Source organism: Scleropages formosus, chromosome 8 (genome assembly GCF_900964775.1).
Source record: "Scleropages formosus chromosome 8, fSclFor1.1, whole genome shotgun sequence".
NCBI classification, from domain to species: Eukaryota; Metazoa; Chordata; class Actinopteri; order Osteoglossiformes; family Osteoglossidae; genus Scleropages; species Scleropages formosus.
Genome location: NC_041813.1, coordinates 28,355,108 through 28,375,749, shown reverse-complemented (window position 1 = coordinate 28,375,749; position 20,642 = coordinate 28,355,108). Strand labels below are relative to the sequence as shown.

At 49.2% G+C, this 20,642-nt stretch overlaps 1 protein-coding gene across 4 annotated transcripts in view; it reads left to right on the top strand.

The window, feature by feature from the left end:
• The window catches only part of LOC108941576 (protein TANC2-like), a 151,684-nt gene that overhangs the window by 121,119 nt on the left and 9,923 nt on the right, over positions 1 to 20,642 (top strand). For all 4 annotated transcript variants that reach the window (XM_029254272.1, XM_029254273.1, XM_029254270.1 and 1 more), the window contains 18 exons: positions 3,004 to 3,152; positions 6,285 to 6,474; positions 6,695 to 6,934; positions 7,923 to 8,048; positions 9,669 to 9,950; positions 10,625 to 10,749; positions 11,475 to 11,706; positions 12,780 to 12,949; positions 13,221 to 13,828; positions 14,101 to 14,209; positions 14,352 to 14,474; positions 14,919 to 15,155; positions 15,622 to 15,804; positions 16,341 to 16,434; positions 17,361 to 17,494; positions 17,686 to 17,809; positions 17,994 to 18,169; positions 18,493 to 18,625. In XM_029254272.1, coding sequence (XP_029110105.1) covers positions 3,004 to 3,152; positions 6,285 to 6,474; positions 6,695 to 6,934; positions 7,923 to 8,048; positions 9,669 to 9,950; positions 10,625 to 10,749; positions 11,475 to 11,706; positions 12,780 to 12,949; positions 13,221 to 13,828; positions 14,101 to 14,209; positions 14,352 to 14,474; positions 14,919 to 15,155; positions 15,622 to 15,804; positions 16,341 to 16,434; positions 17,361 to 17,494; positions 17,686 to 17,809; positions 17,994 to 18,169; positions 18,493 to 18,625 — 3,435 coding nt within the window. The remainder of the gene's footprint in view (positions 1 to 3,003; positions 3,153 to 6,284; positions 6,475 to 6,694; positions 6,935 to 7,922; positions 8,049 to 9,668; positions 9,951 to 10,624; positions 10,750 to 11,474; positions 11,707 to 12,779; positions 12,950 to 13,220; positions 13,829 to 14,100; positions 14,210 to 14,351; positions 14,475 to 14,918; positions 15,156 to 15,621; positions 15,805 to 16,340; positions 16,435 to 17,360; positions 17,495 to 17,685; positions 17,810 to 17,993; positions 18,170 to 18,492; positions 18,626 to 20,642) is intronic.

Here is a 20,642-nt window from a genome sequence, read left to right as displayed (position 1 = left end):
GTTCAAGTCCCGCTTGGGGTGCCTTACAACGGACTGGTGTCCCGTCCTCGGTGCGTCCCCTCCCTCTCCAGCCCTATGCCCTGTGTTGCCGGGTTCGGCTCCGGTTCGCCACAACCCCGCTCAGGGCAAGCGATTTCAGCCAGTGTGTGTCCAGGCCCTTGGCCTCTGGTGAGTGCTGTCACTTTTTCGTTGAGGAACTTGCGTGTTAAAATGCTTCCTGTCTTTTTATGGTTCACATAAGCTGTATTGATGATTGGAATTCAGTTTGTTACGAATATGTGATTATGTGGTTGGTTTTTATTATTTTGGTTTAGTCCCTTCACCGTATGAGTCCCTTTTCTCCTGTTTCCACGCCCTGTATATGACGGTGCTTGCTGGCACAATGATTTGTGTGTGTTCCTTTACTCTATTTTAAGAGTATCTTTTTAATATAGGAAAAATTACATAGCTTTGCTTTGATTTCCACTCACAAACAAAGCGATAATTTTTTAATAGTCTCATTTTGTATTCCTCTGGATGTTATCAAATACATTTTTTCTGTCATGTGACCACAGTGGGTGGGGATAAATGAGTTCCCTGCTTTAAAACAGAACAGCTTTGCTTAAGGGCTGCGCACACACAAGACTTTGCACATAGAGCGTGTCGAGGGACCTTTATGGAGGAGCAGCAGCAGGAAACCCCACAAGCGCTTTAACAAGGGGCTGCCACAGGGGGCGTAGCGATGAGCTGCATGCATGTCACATCAGTTCTGCAGGGGTCGCTCAGATCGGCGATGAAGAGCGTTTCCCTGCTGAACGACGAGCCTCTCGTGGCAGCACCCGAACCCCCTAAGGTCGACGTGACTCATTAATGAGCCTCGGTTTTCATCTGATCCCCGGAGAGGGTCACCGTCATGGGGAGCGCGTAACTTTGCATAGAAACATCCAGTCGGGCTCACTGTCTCCATGGCTAAATGCTGGGGAAGGAGACTGTGCAAGTGAGATTTGCGAGAGACTCTAGCATCTTCACAGAGGTGCCATCTGTTATTTTTCTTGCAGCAGCCAGCTAAGCCAGTCGGTTTTTAACTCTTACCTCACAAGCCTTCTCACTCTCCTCTAGCAAGAGAAGCGCTCGCAGTCTAGAGCTGGCTGAACTAATAATGTCGATTCCTCCGTTGGTTTGGCCAGAGGTATGAAAGTTGGGACCCTCCTAGCGCTTGAACCAGTCCTTCCCAGGCTGCATGAGCTTGTCATTAAATTCAAAGGAAATTTGAAATTTTACCTGTGTAAAACGTGAGTACACCTGGGCAAGCTGCTCAAAACCTAACCTACGAGTGTCCGACGCGTCCAAGAGCCGCTGCGCCCGAGCCGGGAAGACGAGTCGACCTCCGGGCAGTCGGTTTCTCAGCCTCCGGTGTGTCCAGCGTCCGCAGTCCTCTCACCTTGGGCCGGGCCTTGGTTGAGCGCGCCTTTCTGATGAGCTAAATTTGATGATGCTCTTCTCAACGCGCCTCTTTCCCCGCTCGCTCGGCCAGCTCCCTCCGCACTACGCAGGCGGGCTTGGCACATTCAGAAAACGACCGGAGGGAAACGGACTCGGCCGGCAGGGACGCCAGGCTTCGGTGCGCCGATAGTTGTCATGACAACATCTATCTCCATGTTTCATAGCTTACAAATCTAGTGGACAGAAAAAAAAAAAAATGTTTGTGATCTGTTTTACTTTAGTATTTGCATTTGAGATGAAGGGAACACTAGTTACTTCTGATCTGTTGTGACTGTAGATGTCTCTCACACACACACACACACACACACTGATGGGAGAAGTTGTTGGCAGGAAGCCTGATTAATCCAAGCAATAATACTACTTCATTTTCCATATTGAAGCAAATAACTGATACTGAAAAACCGTTCAGTGCTTAACAGGGTCCTTTCCACAGAAACCATTATTACCACTCTTGCATCAAATCCTTTTCTCTCTGTTTTTTTTGTCCACATGCCTACCTTGATCGTACAGCAGGTCGAGGGCCTTCTAGCACCGTGAAATGAAAGGAACACAGATGGCTGCCCAGCTGATATAAATAAAAAGATGTACCCCCATTCATACACCCTAGCTTCACCTTTACACTGGAGATGTGAGTTAGCGTGATGACTAGCGCTCCGCCACTGTGGGGAACGTTACTCACGGACTTGACTCAGTGTATTGGAGCAGTTAACGCCGGCTAGCGTGGCACCAGGCAGCTGTCCCGAGCTCAACTCGAGGGGCTCATAGCGCTCTGCGTGGTTTCCGCGTAGTGTGTGGGTGCATCCAATGTGTCAGCATATTCGCAAACACAAAAAGTACTGGTAAGGCTTTTTTTTCTTTCCCTTAAAAAAGTATTTATAGGCAAGATACCCACTGCTGCCGCATTTCATCACAGCTCACTTTTCAGCAAGTACTACGGTTCGTGACGGTAATGTTGTAATTTCACAGGTTTTCTCGAGGAACTTTGTAACGGATTTGAAAAGCGGCCACAGTAGGTGCCGGAGACTTGCAAAGGTAGACGGACAGCTTTGAAAGAGCGTGTCCGTTTATATCTGGTTGTTCCCGTTTCTCCCAGTTGTTCCGACTCCTCTTGTGTCATGTAACGTGGGAGGTTATTTTGCTGGCGTTTTTCTCGCTTTGAAGAATTTCGATGGTGCGCTTTCCTTCCTCGCTCTCGGAACTTCACACCTCGGGTCCGCTTTACAACCTCCCTTCGGAGTGGCGGGTTTCTCATCTCGGTCCTCCATCTTAGGTGATCGGCGAGAGCCACCCAGGAGAGTGGTGTTGTGACTCACATACTGCGGCGAGGAATTGTGGGTGTGCGCGGCAGAGATGTCGAGTCCCTCGCCAGGGACCCGCGAGAGATTCGCCAGGGACGTGCAGCACGCTCGCAAGAACATCGCCGCACTGCGCACAACCGCTCGCGTCTCCTGACTGCGTCGAGAAAGCTGCGAGAACGGCGACGGCTCATGACGGACCCTGCCGCTTCTCTCCTCGTCCCAGGTGAGGCGAACCAGGAGCTGGGACCCCCTCCGTCGGTGGACGAGGCAGCCAACACCCTAATGACGCGGCTGGGCTTCCTGCTAGGTGACAAAGTGAACGAGGGGCCTGCAGACACGGAGTACAGCATGAAGGAGCAGGATGAGCAGCAGGTAGGGCTTCCTTAGACCTTCTTCGGCTTTCAGTTGATGTTGTACGTCTACATGTCTTTGTGGTTGGTGGTTCATTCAGCATAACGATGTTTTACCCTGGATTTTGAAAGCCCGTGGATACAGCAGGTAGAGATTGTTGCAAGACTTAATAATTGGTCGAAGGAGGAATTGCGTAATACATACGTTGGTTTGATTTAAAAGGCCTCCACCGCCCCTTCTGGGTGACCTATCTGGCCCTTGTAAAGGTGAGGCACCTAATACAAATAAAATGTTTTCTGGATGTTCCTGTTCAATGAAGGTACGCTGTGCCATGTCACATTTACCGCTGACTGACTGACTGACTGGGGAACTGGCGATTATCCAGTACCGGTGAAAAGTTTGAGGAGCCTCGGATGAACTGGGCAGAAGAATAAAAGCAAAGCAACTTGCAAGTGAACTGCAGCTGGTGCTGGAGGGTTTGAAGAAACTTGGTTCCAGGAAGTGGACTCGTGCTTCTGTGTGGAACTGCGTGTTGGGCCATTGAGGGGAGCACCAGTTTCACTCGCGGTACTGAAAGCACCAGGCTGTCAGGTTGTCTCTCTGGGCAACGAGGGAGATAGAACCCTGGTCAGTTCCCCTCCTCCACAGGGGATTATGGGACAGTTTGACTTCCTTGGACCTTCTTGCCACAGATGGCTAGTGTGGCACAGCAGGGATTCGCACCAAGATACTTGCCGTAGGGAGCAGTTGGAGTGTTGTGGAGAAATGGGAACCGGCACCCATACAGCATGTGAGCACCACGGTGGCTTGGACCTCGACCAAGAGCAAGCTCTGCCAGTTTTCGGTTTCAAAGATTTTGGCTGTGCAGCTTTCCGCTCTGTACGACACTGAAGCGATTGCCTTTCTATCGATTCCCGTCTCCTACAGTCGTACCCGTGACGCCGAGGAGATACGAGACCAAATTTCGGAAACAAGGAACACGCTCTCAGTAGACAAGACTGCTGTTTTCTTTTGTCGTGACATGCTATAAATTCCAGCAAGACCTTTAATAGGCTTGGTGTCGTAAAGACAAGGAGCCAAAGGAGCTCGTAACAGGGTTCTAATAAATCAAGGTGTGATCCATGTCGGTGCTGGAGGCCTGCCATCTTTGTGGAGCGCTTTAATGTAACTGCACCCTGAACTGCTTTTGCGAGCCCTCGCCGAGGCGATGATGGATGGAGCGCTAAAGTGCGTGGACTGTGCCCTTCCGGTACCTTGAGGGGATTGCGTTGATGGAGAAAGTTTGAAACCAGGCCCTTGTGTACCGCGGTGACCTCGAGACGACGCTTAGCCCTTGCCCGCATGTCGTGGGTGCCGCCCTTATCGAGGCACCACGGCGAGTCGCTGCTCCACGTCTGTGTGCGGATCCCACGTTATCCTGGTCAGACGCTGCAGCTGTTGTCCAAATCGTTTCTCGATTTAGCTGACACATTTCTTCGAAGTACCTTTGCTATGCATTGTTCAGCTGTCACCTTTATCTAAGGTTACTTCCGGAGCTTGATATGCTGTACTAAACTCACTGCACCCATCTGTATGCCAAAGCAATGGGCGCACTCACGCGCGCGCACACATGCACACTATGGGCAATTTGGAGTCACCAGTTCCCCTGAAGAATTCCCTTGGAGTGTGGGAGGAAACCAGAGCATCCAAAGAAACCCATGCAAAATCCACACAGACTAAGGATCAAACCCGAACACTGAGACACCAGCCCGTCTGCTGTGCCGCTGTGCTTCCCCTGATATAAAAGACTTTTTATTTGTTGTACAACTTTTAAATAGAAACTGTCCAAAACTAAAAATAAGTTGATCTAAGAATTTCCTTCCTATGTCTAGGAATTGTATTACACAGACAGTAAACACCTGTCAGTCACTGACAAACGGAAACACTGACCTTTGTTTTGTGTAAACTTTTTAATTGTCCGATGTCATCATGAGCTGTTGTGATTTGTATTTCAAGCGGTCCATATTGTTTCTGAGGTCACCACCATGGCCGCGGTGACTGTGTGTTGGCAATGTAGCCATTAAGTCCCTGGACTCATTCCAGGAGGTTGTCTGTTCGGGTTTCAGGTGGGGGTCTGCTCGAGCAAGGTCCTTGTATATTACAGAACTGAAGTTGTTTGGTCAACATGTCCAGCTGTGCAAATAAGTTAAGGGTTAGTTGTTATGATAAGTAATTATTCTGAGCCAGAAGCCGCTGGTTGGCCTTAAGTGTTTCGTTTCGATAAGGTGGTTCAGGTGCGCGCCCGCACAGCCGTAGTCGCTCGTTTTATTTCTTTATGGGTATTTTTACCCCTTTACACGCTTCCGGAGCAACACGGATAGCAGGAAAGGTCATCTGATAACAACTGGTCAAATGAGTTTAAATAGATGAGCAAAGTAATAAGGTCCCAAGGAACCTCCGACAGCTGACTTGGTCAGGTCACGGGTGAGACCCGGTCGCAGTCATGTTCCGGTTCGGTCTCCCACCGGACGCTGGAATCCTGTCCGTTTTAGCTCGAGGGAAACGTGAGGCGCAGGAATGTCGCCGGCAGGTGGTTGCACAATCTGACGAGTGCGTTTCTGTGGTGGGCAGAGGTTGTCACCCAATGCGTGGCGAACGTCCCACACCGCAGTCAATCGAAGCGTACTTCACAAACCCCCTGTCACAGTTGCTGCTTGTTATTGTCAGCTGATTTCGCCTTCAGGTCCTGGCGTGAACATGCTTCTAAAAACATACGTACGTCTTCCGTGTTCCTCTCGTGAGCCGTGTAGACTTAACCTTTTGCCTCGCATCAGCTTATCTGTATCCGCAGGAGTTCCGCTGAAGTATGCCGGCGATCAAGTTTGAATATGAAATATGAAGAGCCTTTGTATAGTGTGCTGCACTTGGAGAACGGGGAACCAGGCTGTGACCTAAAGAGGCCCTTAAAAAGCTCATTGTAAAAGCATTAAAAATGTGTCGCTGAGCACCACATCTTATGAACAGTGTTCCCTAATATGGTAAAGCTGCAAGCTCGCTTACGACACAGAGTTGTTAGAAATGGCCTTGTTTGCGGTGCCACCGTGTGGGTGTTACCGTATTCTTTCCGCTCGCACAGAGAGGACTCTGTTGTCTTTACAATGGCGTCCCACACAGGGCTTAACTGTGACCCAACGGATCAGTCCCTGCTCCACGCTGACCAGCAGTACTGCCTCCCCGCCTGCCGGCAGCCCCTGCTCCACCCTGCCCCCCGCCGCTCCAGGCAACCATGGCAACCAGGACTGCGCCTACGGCTCGGTCGCCAGTCCCACGTCCACCCTCGAGAGCAGGGACAGTGGCATCATTGGTAAGAGACTCCATGTCATCGGGGCACGGGGATCTTTGACGGTTATCGTAAGGCGTTGGGAGCGTAGACAGCGACCGCATTGTGTCTTTTCCACTCGATAGTTGGGGATTAAAGCTGTGTGACAGTTGTGCGCTTTCCTTCAAAGTAAAAGTCAAGTTTCCTAAAGCAACGGGATGTAGACATCCACCAGTTTCTCTAAAATGCGTTTCTGCTTTCACAGCCACGCTGACCAGCTACTCGGAGAACATGGAGCGGGGCGGTAAATACGGCGAGGGCTTGCAGGGTGGTGCAAAGCTTCACTCCCAAAAGTCGGCCATGGAGTCCTGCCTCTACCGCGTGGACGAGAACATGACGGCCTCCACCTACAGCCTGGACAAGATCCCCGAGAGGAGCCTGGAGGGCGGGTCCTCGGCCAAGTCTATCCCGCTCCACCTCATGCCCCGGCCCAACTCCGTGGCAGGTACGCCCCTACGGAGACGCGCGCTCAAACACGACCTTTTTACCGATGCCCTCTTTAGCGTCCGTTACGTTCCTTTCCGTCTACGGAACATAATCACTGCGGTCAGACCAGCGTGGGAGGACGTGTTCCGAGGCGGACGAAAACGGAGGAGGGAGATGACGACGACGAGAAGCACGACCCTTAAAATCACCTTAACGCTCAGTAAGCTGGCAAATGGTGAGCGCTGCATCTTCTCAGTGTTGGAGCTCAGGGGACCGTAGAGGAAGAGGAAGTCAGCAAGGAAGTTTCGAACAGCCTCACATATATCTGTTTGAAATGGAGTCTCACATGAGCTTCATCTGCTGGCATTTTTTGCTCTCTGCTTGAAAGCGTTTGGAATAAATTGTGTGGCATATTGTCGCCCTTAATGTGTTCTCGTATTCTCAACCAAGTGCTTCCATCAAATGGAGGATCGGTGGCAAAGCCTGCACTCCCTGCCCCACACACACGCGCGCACACACTCACGCACAGCCTTGGAGTCACACACACCCACGGCCAGTGGATGTGCTTTGTGCTGTAATCAGTTGCACCATGTGTAAGTATCTAGTAAAATGTGAAGCGCTGTCAAATTCACGCACGCATCACCTGTATACCCAGAGTGATTTTACGACTCAATTTTACTACCGGTCAATTGGTTTGGTGTGTTGGCAGCAAGCCTGCGCTCCAGTGTTGGCACCATGAGGTGCGAGCCTTTGTCCTTTGCGCACGAAGCTTGGAAACACCGAGCAGGGAAGCTGAATGTCGAAAGCAGTGGCTTCTAGTGAAGAGTTACTTTGGAGTGTCCATCATCATTCTGCGTAAAGCAGCGAAACAGGAAAAGTGGTAAACGCTTACTTGCCTGGGCAGGCGTTGTCATGGGAGGGGACTGGAAGAAACGCCATGCTGAGTGCGCGGTGTTTTCAGCCCGACAAACAGGCTAAGCTGAGGTGGTATACCTTTCCATCCACAGCCACAAGCTCTGCTCACCTTGAGGACCTGGCGTACCTGGATGAACAGAGACACACCCCCTTACGCACCTCCCTGCGAATGCCTCGGCAGGCCATGGGGGCGGGGCGGGCCGGGCAGGACGTCCGAGGTAATACCCCGTGTGGAGAGACGGCTCTTACCCCACAGACCTGAACGTGCCCCTTTATAATCGGTGTTCCTAGCTGGCAGCTTCTTAACTTCTCCTCTCTTCTTCTCTCTGCGCCATGTTACTGAGGGAAGGGCTGAAGGGAGGCCCTTATGGACCATTGCCGAAACACAGTACACAAAGAGCTCGGTGCGAGACAACCCCACTTGTGTTACGGGGCTTTGTTTGTGAAGCAGAAAATCAAACAGCTGTGTGCTAAGTTCACGTGAACGGCTCGCTTTAAAAGGAGCCCGGTTTCTGCACCCAGGTTGATCCTGGTTTGCCACGGGCAGCAAACAGGCCCATAGTTGGAGGCCCATCTGTCATGTGGAAGAGAAGCAAGAGCCCAGCTGCAGTCTGTGTGCTTTGCACTCCATAGCGCTCCTTGGTTGCGGAGACAAACGTTGAGTTTTTACGGAGGCAGAACCCCAACGAGCGGCTCGGTCCGTGCCGAATCGTGACCGTAGGCACTCTGTGCCTGAGCCGGGCCAGTTCGTACATGCCGCTGGTTTTATTATTGTTGTAATTCAGCCAGTCATCCTGTCCTTTACCCCACCAAGAGAGGTTCCAGACCACCACAGCCCTCATTGGGCAAGTAGTTTGTGGAAAAGAGAAAAAAAAATTGGTCAGTAGGGCTCCAGTACTATTAACATACACAAATGACCACTGTTTTGCTTTCCAAGCAGGCCTCTTTTTTGTAATGGGAGCAGTTCCCCCAGCCAGCTCTTTCTCACACACACCGCACTCACTCACTCACTTTTACACCTTTTGCACACTGTTCACCTGCTCCCACAATGCATCGGTATTTCTACCTTTGGATTCAGGACCCAAAGCCCCAGTAGCAGGACAGCTTTGAGGGATCAGACATCCCAGTTATTGATGCATATCTTATATTCTCATCTTTCACAATGTGTGCTACTGAGCTTTTTGGGCTCTTACAGAGAACATTCATCCTTTGGATGTATTTTTCATGGTGGATTCCAGACATGATCGCTGCTGATGTGTTCTGCTGAGGAGGGCAAAATGTATGGAAAAATGTACTTATTATTCAGCCCATTGGTGCAAGAGTTACTGCAGTCCACAGCTCTTCTGCTCCACAGCTCTTCTGCTCTCACATCTCCACAGAAAAGCAGCTGTATATGTTGCTTATACAGATATATATATATATATATATACACACACACACACACACACACACACACACACACACAAGCACGCACAAATGCAGCATACCAAGTTGTCCATGTCGTTTGATAATTTATCGTACACATCCGTCTTATTTTAGATTCAAGGATTCCAGACAGCCCCCCGCCCCCCAAGTTACAGATACCATATCTTACCTGCCACTGGAATATATAGCTCTAATACCATTGCAGGATATTTAAAAGGATATTTTGTTTTTATCTCTTTACATATATATTGAATTCTTCTATGTTTTTCACTTTCGGAACGACAACAATTCCATTTATAGTAATTCAGTAATAATGAGCATAAGCGCAAGGTTGTAGGAGTAATAATCAGGTCTTGTTGAAGATAGTTTGTGGTTTTGTGACCCTTCCTCCACCATTCTTTGAACCCCACCAGTGCGGTTCACCCCCTACCGCCTCCCGGACATCTCGCTCAAGCCGCTGCTCTTCGAGGTGCCCAGCATCACCACGGACTCCATCTTCACTGGCCGCAACTGGCTTTTCCAGGAGATCGACACCCAGCTGCGCAGCTCCAACTCCAGCACCAACCGTGGGGTGGTGGTTGTGGGAAACATTGGCTTCGGCAAGACTGCCATTGTGTCCCGCCTAGTGGCTCTCAGCTGCCACGGCATCCGAATGCGTCAGATTGCCTCGGACAGCCCCCACGCCTCGCCCAAACGTGAGTTCCGTGTTCAGTGCAGATACATTCAGTTAAAGTTTTTTTTACCTGCTGTACTTGTATTGGGAACATTTTGCGTTTTGCGTACATAATACGTTTGCATTACTTCATTCAGCAGATGCTTTTCTCCAAATTAACTCCATGTAGTGTTATCAGCCCACACCCTTTATTCACCCAAAGTGACTTACACTGCTAGATACACTACTTACAATGGGTCACTCATCCATGTACCAGTGAAACAAACACTTTCTGTTACTCACACATTATGGGTGACTTAGAATCACCAATCCACCCAAACAGCATGTCTTTGGACCGTGGGAGGAAACCAGAGCACTTGGAGGAAAGCCACATAGACACAGGGAGAACATGCAAACTCCACGCAGACTGAGCGGGGATCGAACCCGTGTCTTTTCGCACCACCCAGGCACTGTGAGACAGCAGCGTTACTCGCTGTGCCACTATACCGCCACTGCGACCAGTTCTGCTTTAGTCAGAAATCTGAAATAGTCTATTAAGATTATTGAAATGAGTAAGGTATATTTAATTACAAATGATGCTAAGTATGGCCGGGTCTTTAATTCGTTCCACTTCATCAGCAGTGTCCACCATAGGCATCGTGCCTCTGTGAATTTGGATATCTGTAGCTGATACCCTGCTGATCTCCCACTCCCCAGATACAGAAGGCCTCCCTCTCAGCCAGGCCCAGCCGGCCCCTGGAACCCTAGGTAGAGGCAGCTGTCCCGGCACACCTGAGATGAGGAAGCGCCAAGAGGAGATCATGAGGAGGCTCGCGTCCCAGGTGCGGCACCTCTTTATCCGTACCCTTGTCCTGCCGCTCCTTTTCCATCTCCCCCGGTCACGCGTCACAATCGGCTCATCAGCACGAGGTGAACACGCAACACGCAGAATTTGAATCTGTGACCCTGCAGCTGTGAAACAACCTTGCAGCCCCTGTGCTTGAACAATACCGTGGTATTTATATTGCCAGAAAGCAATTTTCAGCCTGACTTGCATTTGTTTTTGACACAATGCATAAATAATGACCCATTTAATATTTTTCTCAGTCTCCCATTGTTTGAGCTAGCTGTCCCGGAGCATTTAATTAAAAACGCATCTTATTGTTTTCACACATTCAGTACACGTATTACTATGTGTAAGCGTAGCCAGATGTCACACCTGGGACTTCTCGCCTTTTCCTTCTGCTTTTCGGCTCGGTGTCGAGTTCTTCGTGTCCGCATTGCTCGTCCCTTGGAGCTTTGAAACGGCACGACGGCTCCGTTATTAACGCTTAACCTTTCTGTTATCTAACAATGCTATGGTCCTAACTACAACGCCCTTTCTCACTCGCGCTCTGACACGAGTGACATGAGCCCACCTGGATTCTGCCCAGATTCGTACTTGGAATTAACGGAGTTTCACCGAGAGGAAAGTGCCCGTTTGCGTCGGCCGTCGCCATTAAGTGTTCTCCTCCATTGTGCTCGACTCTCCTTCCCGTTCTCATGCCGTCCGCTCTGTCGCCCCCAGGTGGTGGCGTACCACTATTGCCAGGCGGACAACGCTTACACCTGCCTGGTTCCGGAGTTTGTGCACAACGTGGCGGCGCTGCTGTGCCGGTCACCGCAGCTCCTGGCCTACCGGGAGCAGCTGCTGAAGGAGCCCCATCTACAGAGCGTGCTCAGCCTGCGCTCTTGTGTGCAGGACCCCCTAGCCTCTTTCAGGAGAGGGGTGCTGGATCCCCTGGATGCTCTCCACAAAGGTCGGAGTTTGTCCGTGATGTTTCTAACACCACATGAGCCCACTCATCAAATGCAGTAGTGAGGTGCAATGATTTGGCTGTCGGGAGTAGCTCCACACACTTAGTGACTCCATTCGTTCGTTTGTTCGTTCGTTCATTCACCCTTCATCAGTAACGACCTCTCCAGTAAAGGGTTGTGGTCATTGAGAACCTATTCAGGAAGTGTAGGGCGTGAGGCAGAGTACCCTCGCTCAGGGAGACAATCCTTTACAGGGCACACTCACTGACTGACTCAGCTTTTGAAACTTCCATCCATTTACATAGTGTGTATAGCAGGTCTATTTGCTCAGACGTACGAAAACAACTCCTGAGTCGTCTGTCCCTGCTGCCCATGTTAGGAACTGTTAAATTATACATTTTCAGTGAAACAGCATTTTCTGTGTAATTGCTCATTTAATTCTTTTCTGAAATTTTTGATGAAGAGAAAATGACACTCGGTTTTGACTTGTTCACCCGTCAGATGGCAGTGGAGCACCCAAACACAATCACAGTGATTCAACTCACTTCCACAGTGTTTACATCTCATGCGTTTTGTTTGAGAGTGTTGGAGATTGATGAAAAATTATGAAAATGTTTATGGCATGCATCAGTCGAATGCCAGCATTGAATGTTTTTTTTTTTTTTTTTTTTTTTTTTCTCTCCTCCTCCTTTTTTTCCCTCTACTTTTATATTAGTTCTAATGTAGCTCAAGGTTAATGGAAATTTATGTTTAAGAAAGAACTCTTTCAGAGGATTTTTCCATTTATTATTGCTATATATCAGACTTTCACAGAACTCAGCCCATGAATAAATTGAGGAACTGCTTTGTTAAGCTTTTATTGTGTCTTAGTGGTAAAAGTGTTTTTGGAATTATGAACAAAACTAATTATTAACAGACTTCCAGTCCCGACTGTGTTAAGCCTAGGAGTACGTGAACCCTGTTAATCACACTTACGCATTAGACAAAATTTTATGTTGTTGATGATAAACTCAGTACTGAATTCTGTGCTTACTCGTGCTTTTGTGTGACAGTCTTCTTCTCTTCCGTGTTTCAGAGAAAAAGATCACTACGGAGGAGGATCTCATCATTCTGATTGATGGACTGAACGAGGCAGAGTTTCACAAACCAGACTACGGCGACACTATTGTGTCTTTTCTGAACAAAACCATCGACAGATTCCCGCCCTGGCTGAAGCTGGTGGTCACTGTGAGGACCTCTCTACAGGTATGCCCACCCAAGAACAGGGATAACACCTCTTGTGTTGCGTTTGCAGCCAATTTACACTGAAAGGCACTTCATGTGTCAGAAATGCAACAACAGGGATGTTTTTAGTGCTTTGGAAAACTTTTCTGTCAGTCATCTAGACTTAATGAAAATCTCTTCAATATCGGCTGTTGTCAGTAACATTTGTTCTGCTCCCACTACGCTCTCTTCTGTTTCCTGTGTCCTCACGTATGTTCCTTTGGGTCCCATCTTATGGGCTTTCCACCTGTAGGAGATCACCAAGCAGCTCCCCTTCCACTGCATTTCACTGGACCAACTGGAGGAGAACGAGGCCATCGACCAGGACCTGCAGGGCTACATCCTGCACCGTATCCACAGCAGCCCGGAAATCCAGAACAACATCTCGCTCAATGGAAAGATGGACAGCACCACGTTCGGCAAGCTGAGTGCTCACTTGAAAGCCCTCAGCCGCGGGTCCTACCTGTACCTTAAGCTGACCCTCGATCTGATTGAGAAGGGCTACCTGGTGCTGAAGAGCTCCAGCTATAAGGTGGTGCCCGTGAACCTGGCTGAGGTCTACCTGCTGCAGTGCAACATGCGCTTCCCGACACAGTCGTCCTTCGAGCGGGCACTGCCGTTGCTCAACGTGGCCGTGGCCTCGCTGCACCCGCTGACGGATGAGCAGATCCACCAGGCTGTGAACGCCGGGTCGGTGCGGGGCACCCTTGGCTGGGAGGACTTTCAGCAACGCATGGACAACCTATCCGTTTTCCTCGTCAAGCGGCGCGACGGCACCCGGATGTTTGTGCACCCCTCGTTTCGGGAGTGGCTCATCTGGAGGGAGGAGGGTGAGAAGACCAAGTTCCTCTGTGATCCTCGGTGAGCCACGGAAGCCTGGGTTGGAATTTGTCTTTTTTTTTTTTTCTTTAAACCCTGTAGGTTTAGTGAGAGAGCATTTTGGATGGAATTGTGCAATGGAAAAGTAGAAAGCAAATTGAAAATAAGTCGGTTTGACAGTCGTGTTATAGTGTTCATCTTCCATCTTGGAGTTACTTTTCCGCTTTTCCAAGGATGATTCACCGGCTACTGTTTGCTGTTTGGAGAAGACTGTGGATGTCCTTACTTGTCTTTCTCATTGTCCCTCACTAAAGGAATGGGCACACCCTCCTGGCCTTCTGGTTCTCACGGCAGGAAGGCAAGCTGAACCGACAGCAGACCATCGAGCTGGGCCACCACATCTTGAAAGCACACATCTTCAAAGTAAGGAGCTCAGAGCTTCACGTGCACCAGATCCAAGAACTACCGAGCTTTGCGTGTCTGCTGCTGCAGCTCCTGCATCCCGTTGCATCGGTTTTCGATCGTCTGACTGCCCTTGCTCTGTTCCACAATCCTTTGCCTGCAGGGCCTCAGCAAGAAGGTTGGGGTTTCATCATCCATCCTGCAGGGGTTGTGGATTTCCTACAGCACGGAAGGACTTTCCACTGCCCTAGCATCACTGCGCAACCTCTACACCCCAAACATTAAGGTGCTGCTCTGTTTATGGGCAAATTTTATTCTTATTATAATAATAATAATGATGATGACGGTAATATTCATATTATTTTCTTCTATTCGAGACTGGACGGAGTACTATATGTTTTAACAATGGTTTTATTCTTGTGTGATGAACTGAAAAATTCCAGTGCCTAGTTGAAATCCGTAAAATACGATATAGATAGTTTTGCATTCCCTGCAGTTCTTTTAAATTTGTAGGTTCTTACCCATAGTTTACCTTCCTCATTGTTGCCATCACACTTTTTGCTCTTATTTTTGATGTTTACTTGATGCGTTTACACAGAGAAGCTTACAATGACATAGAGTATTTTTACTTTACCAGTTTGGCTTAAGTGCAGATGTACAGCAGAAGACTAAGGTTAAGATTCAATTTATTTATTTTGTTTTTGCCACTCTATCTCCCGCTGATCCACAGGTGAGTCGGCTGCTGATCCTCGGAGGCGCTAATGTGAACTACCGCACGGAAGTGCTGAACAACGCGCCCATCCTATGTGTGCATGCACACCTGGGCTACACTGATACGGTGGCCCTGCTGCTCGAGTTTGGGGCTGCTGTCGACGGAGCGTCCGAGAGCGGTCTCACGCCGCTGGGCTACGCTGCCGCTGCGGGACACCTGCCCATAGTAACTGTCCTGTGCCAGAGGAAAGTCAAGGTAATTGTTGTTCTCCTGCGTTTCAGTCCTTCTCTTTACTCAAGAAACACTTTGCTGTATGCCCAGGATATAAGATTTGGAACAATAAATATTTGATCACCAAGGCAGATGTTGTCTTGTCTCTAGCCTGTTATTCCCAGGTTTTAGCGTTTTGTACATAGATTTTATTTGATCAAGTATAGAGGCTTTCTGACTGATAATGGCATTTATAACATTTACCTATAGTAGCATTTTCCTGCTCTCTTTCTGTGTTGGGTGTCAGATTGCTGCAGAAAATAGGGGTGTTTTCAGGCAGGCTTGTGTTCAGCTGGTTGCTTTACAGTGTGAAAAATCAGTATTTAGCATGGCAGTGGCAGCACTGCCTCTATACGTTGTTACGCGTCTGCATGTGTGTGTGCCTGTTTACGTGTCTGTTTACATGTCTGTACCTACCCGTGTTTCCGTACCACGTGCTGCACACTTGCAGGTGGACCACCTGGACAGGAATGGTCAGTGCGCCCTGGTACATGCAGCCCTGAAGGGCCACCTGGAGGTGCTGAAATTCCTCCTGCAGTGCGACTGGACCTTGGGTGGGCCTCCGCAGGGGGTCAGCAAGAGTCACGCTGTCCAGCAGGCCCTCGTCGCTGCGGCCAGCATGGGCTTTGCTGAGGTGGGCGTCAGGCTTGTTCCTGTAATCGCTGACATGAGATCTCTTGGGGACGGTAAAGATGGTAATGCTGCTCAAAGCCTTCAGTCATGAGACAGCCAGGTTGCATCTGTTGGATTATCCTGCTGGTGGTGTTGAAACCCAGTTCTTCGGAGACCCAGTCATGAGACATGGACACTTAGATTTAGGAGATATTTGTTACATAATACTTCTTCATAGATGTTACCTGAAAGAATCTCATTTACACCAGTTTAATACTCTCTTGTTGCTGAGGGCTTTGTCTATGTAATGCACACTACCTGCACCCACCTTTTACCACCCCGCATCCTACGTGCAGGAATTTACCCCCTCAGAATAACAGTATAACAGAATCCCAAAAATATATGTTCAGCAAAATGTTAAGGGTGAAGTTATTACTGAGGTTATCGGGAACCAGTTCTCCCACACCACTGGATGTAAAGGCTGCCGTCTTAATGTTTTGAGTGTGTTCGCTTCGAATCCTTGGCCCGCTGTAAAGTTTTCACCCGTCTTCTGCCCAGATTGTGTCATATTTGCTGGATTTACCGGAGAAGGACGAGGCTGAGGAAGAACGTGCGCAGATCAACAACTTTGACACGCTTTGGGGGGAGACAGGTATGAAATACACCAGTGGTCGCAGGCCGTACGAGAGCCTACAACCTCTAAGCCTGGCCTCCGAGGTCAGCGACCCTGGTGGCGCTGCAGAAAGTAGACTGGAACACACAGAAATGGAAACGGTCTCTCTCCAGTGTCAGATGACTGGATTGTTTCTACTGTTTCTTAGCCGGCACATCCGACAGCTCTCTGACTCCAACCGCTCCCTTTGTTGTTGCACGTCTCTCCTCTGCAATAGAAATCTGCGTGGTTGAATTACTTACTAATCCCTGGATCATTACCTTTGCATTCTGTACGCAGAAAAGAGGAAGTGTCGTCCTGAAACCACTGGTCATCATTCATTAATATTCTACTAATTTAAATGAGAACACTATTACTGTAGTTGCCAACGAAAATCTTATGTTGTCTTAACATCGTACATCTGGCTGGTAGAAAAGGAAAGTTCCCAGAAGAACACACCAGGAAATATTTAGAGATATTGCTGTACGCGTTGGTTGCAGAAGCATGATGTGTTACAGGCATCAGCCATTTCCTGTTAGGAAGAGATTAGCAAAATCTCAGCACTTCCTGCTCTGGTGCCTCTACAGTTGTCAAGATCTCTTGGAGGGATTTCTAGCAGGATGAGGGTTTGTCCACATTGTAGGATCTCAAGTGACGCGATGAGGGATTGCAGGAGTATGTAAGCTCAGAGGTGTCATCCCCGCTGTCAGACTTTCATACTCTTGTCTTCATTTATACCAGAATAGATGACTTGATTAGGCCTCATGAGCTAATATTATGACTTACCGAGTATTCATGTTACTCCAGGAAATAGTGAGAAGTACATTCATGTTGGCTAAGCGGCTCTGTCCTCTTCTGCAGTTGGACTACCTGTCCATGTGACCTTTGCTGTGCTGTGCTCTGATTGTACCCTGCGTCCAATGTAGCCCTGACAGCAGCGGCAGGACGAGGGAAGTTGGATGTGTGTCGTCTGCTGCTGGAGCAGGGGGCCGCTGTGGGCCAGCCCAACCGCCGGGGAATCGTCCCACTCTTCAGCGCCGTCCGCCAGGGACACTGGCAGGTGGGCAAGCAGCCGGCACTCGGCTCCACCCGCGCGCTTGAATAATTGGTGCATTCTTTTTTTCCTTCTTTTAACTCACCCATAGTATTTTGTTAATTATTTTTCAAAGGCATTATGATTTTGAATCCTTCGTCAAAAGTACTCTGACCACCATCCCGTAACTACATGCCGTTCTTCCTGAACCCCTGCAGATTGTAGACCTCCTGCTAACCCACGGGGCAGATGTCAACATGGCAGATAACCAGGGCCGCACTCCCCTGATGATAGCTGCATCCGAGGGACACCTGGGAACTGCCGAGTTCCTGCTGACACAAGGTGAGGGCCAACAGTGCTTATGGGAAATCGGAATGGTTTCTGAACTGATCGCGTCCCACCAGAATTGCGCAGTAAACACGTGCTGTTTCACGGTATCAAGCTGCCAGTGATATCGCTGACCGCTGTATCTGTTGTAATGAACACTGGTTACCATGACACCCGGCCCTGTTGTTCTCCTCTTCAGGTGCCTCCCTTACCCTAATGGACAAGGAGGGGCTGACGGCCTTAAGCTGGGCATGTTTGAAGGGACACCTGCCTGTTGTGCGCTCTTTGGTGGAAAGGGGCGCTGCGACCGACCATGCGGACAAGAACGGTCGCACGGCGCTGGACCTGGCCGCGTTCTACGGAGACGCCGAGGTGGTGAGTGACCTTGGCGTGCTTTTTAACGCCAGGGTGTATTTTCTACCTGCCAACTTAATCAATGCAAAAACTTGTAACCTTAAGCATTGTGGATGAAATCTCCTGGGGTTATTTTAAGAAAGATGCTCTGCTTAAATACTCCTATAATGTACCTGACTGCATAAGTGGGAAAAACTGTAGGCCGCTTGAGACAAAACTGTCATCAGAGCAACTGGATAAATCAAGGTATGTTTAATGAGGATGATCCTGATGTGATGTATGAAACTTTTTCTCGCTGTGGGTCTTCTGCCACTTTCTCTTCCCTCTGTGGTTGATCTCTCAAGGTCCAGTTCCTGGTGGACCATGGGGCCCTGATTGAGCACGTTGACCTCAGCGGTATGCGTCCCTTGGACCGGGCAGTGGGGTGCCACAACACCTCAGTAGTGGTCGCTCTGCTGAAGAAAGGGGCCAAAATAGGTAGGACGGACTGCCTAATGACCAACCATGGCCCGAAGGTGGCTGCCGAGTCCACAAGAAACACACGGCGCACCGTACGTGCGCCACTGTCTCACACATATGCCCATTACATTTCACATTTACATTAATTCATTTAGCAGACACTTTTTTCCAAAGCGATGTACGTCTCAGCGAAAGAAGAGCCCCCAGCTCACGCAAGGAAAACAGCATGAATTTGTAGTTCTAGAGCAGGGAAACACTTGAGCTCCTGTGAGGAATGGCTAGCTTTGTGGATGGCTGATGTACCTTTTGAACTTCTGTTGGCTTACATTCAAGCTCTTAGGGAAACCTGGAAAGTTAATACAGACTGTGATTATTTATAGTCAACAGATCTTTCAAAGAAGAGCCAGCGATTCAGATGCCGTAGAGTTTTAGTGGTTCAGGCTGTCGAAGCCCAGTCCGACAGGTGGGATCTCTCAGTTCGCAGGTAGAACGAGCTCCACCCACCTATATTGTCTCCTGCTTACTGTACATTTGGTCGAGCAGAATGGGCTCCCCATGGAGCTCCGCCCAACAGCCCTACCTCCACCTCGTGTCTGCTTGTACAAGGGTACAAAGCCCTATCCTTAGCCCCTTCCCCATCAAGTCTATGCTTCGGCTCTGCTGTATTGCTGCTCTTGGCTGCTCATGGCTCTTATCTGTGTGCTTTTTCACTGTTACTTCCTCTTCTTATCTCCTCTCAGCAGTTTTTTTGGAAGCAACCGGTTGCTGGCTGTTGCTTTTTTCTTTTTTTTTTTCTCCTTCTCCTTTGTTGACCAGCTTAGTCTGGCTTCTCATAGCTGCTTCTTCTTGTTTTTTTCTCATTCCTCTTTGTCCCTCTTGATCTCTCTCCCTGCCACATCCACACACCCCATTTTTCTGAGTGTCTCCTTTTTTTTTATTATTTTTTTCCTCCCCCCCCTTTTTGCTTTCTCTATGCCCTTGCCACAAATTCCCAAATATCACTTGCATTTTCATGACTCCGGCCCATGTTTCTGATCCCACCTCCCTGTCCGGTCCCAGGATGCCAGACGCTGCCCAGTCGGCCCCGAGGTAAAGCGAAGGCCGCGGTCAGCCCTCGTCACCACGCCTTTTGACCACCCGCTCTCTCTTTTCTGTGTTTCGCTGCTTCGTCACGGCAGGCCAGCTTAGCAAACAAACACATACTTCTCCCGAAAACTGACGAGTCCGCAGCGCCCAACCCCCCTTTCCAGGTATTGGCACCAAACCTTGTGAAGGTGTTGATCCCCCACATAGTACCTGTCTTTTGAACCTTTTCGCCGTCGATCCACTTCACTGGCCTCACGCCAACCAACTGTAACCATTCACACCTTGGAGCACTGGAACATGTGGAGGTCAACGCAGACCACTGATCCCTCACCGCATCCTCACCAGGTCGTAACTGTGGACTGTTGACCAAAAAGGCCAAAGGCATGTCGATAACTGACCAGACGAAACGACCTGCACACTATTTCTCCTCTATACATATTTAGTTTTTTTCTCTACATCTTGACTTTCATTTTCTGTTGTTCACATGACTGACATGTATGTTCCAGAAGTTTTGTGTGGCTTTTTTTTTTTTTTTTTTTTAAATACCCCCCTCCCCGACCTCACCAGCATTAGCGTCACTTGGACTGTACATGCGATCAGAATCTTTTTCAGTTTGTTCTGTCTTGGCAATTCTCGCCGCCTCGTGCAGGAGCGAGTGTGTTTGTCTCTTGATGCTGCTGAAGGACTTTCTTCCCTTAAACATCCTGAGGGGAATGGTCCAATAGTAGTGGCACAGAATAGAGAGCAGTAGGACAGCGTAAGGGAACAGGAAGCAAATGATCAAAAGCAGTCCAGACCTTGGAGATCGAGTAGGAACCTATGTGAGGAGGTTAAACCTGCAGGTCGACTTTTCTGAATTTCAGTATTCCATGCAGGGCTCATTTTGCATTGTAACCGTCCCAGTAAATTTCGGCCAGTTTCAGGACATATAGGGTAAGCGAGAAAGAAG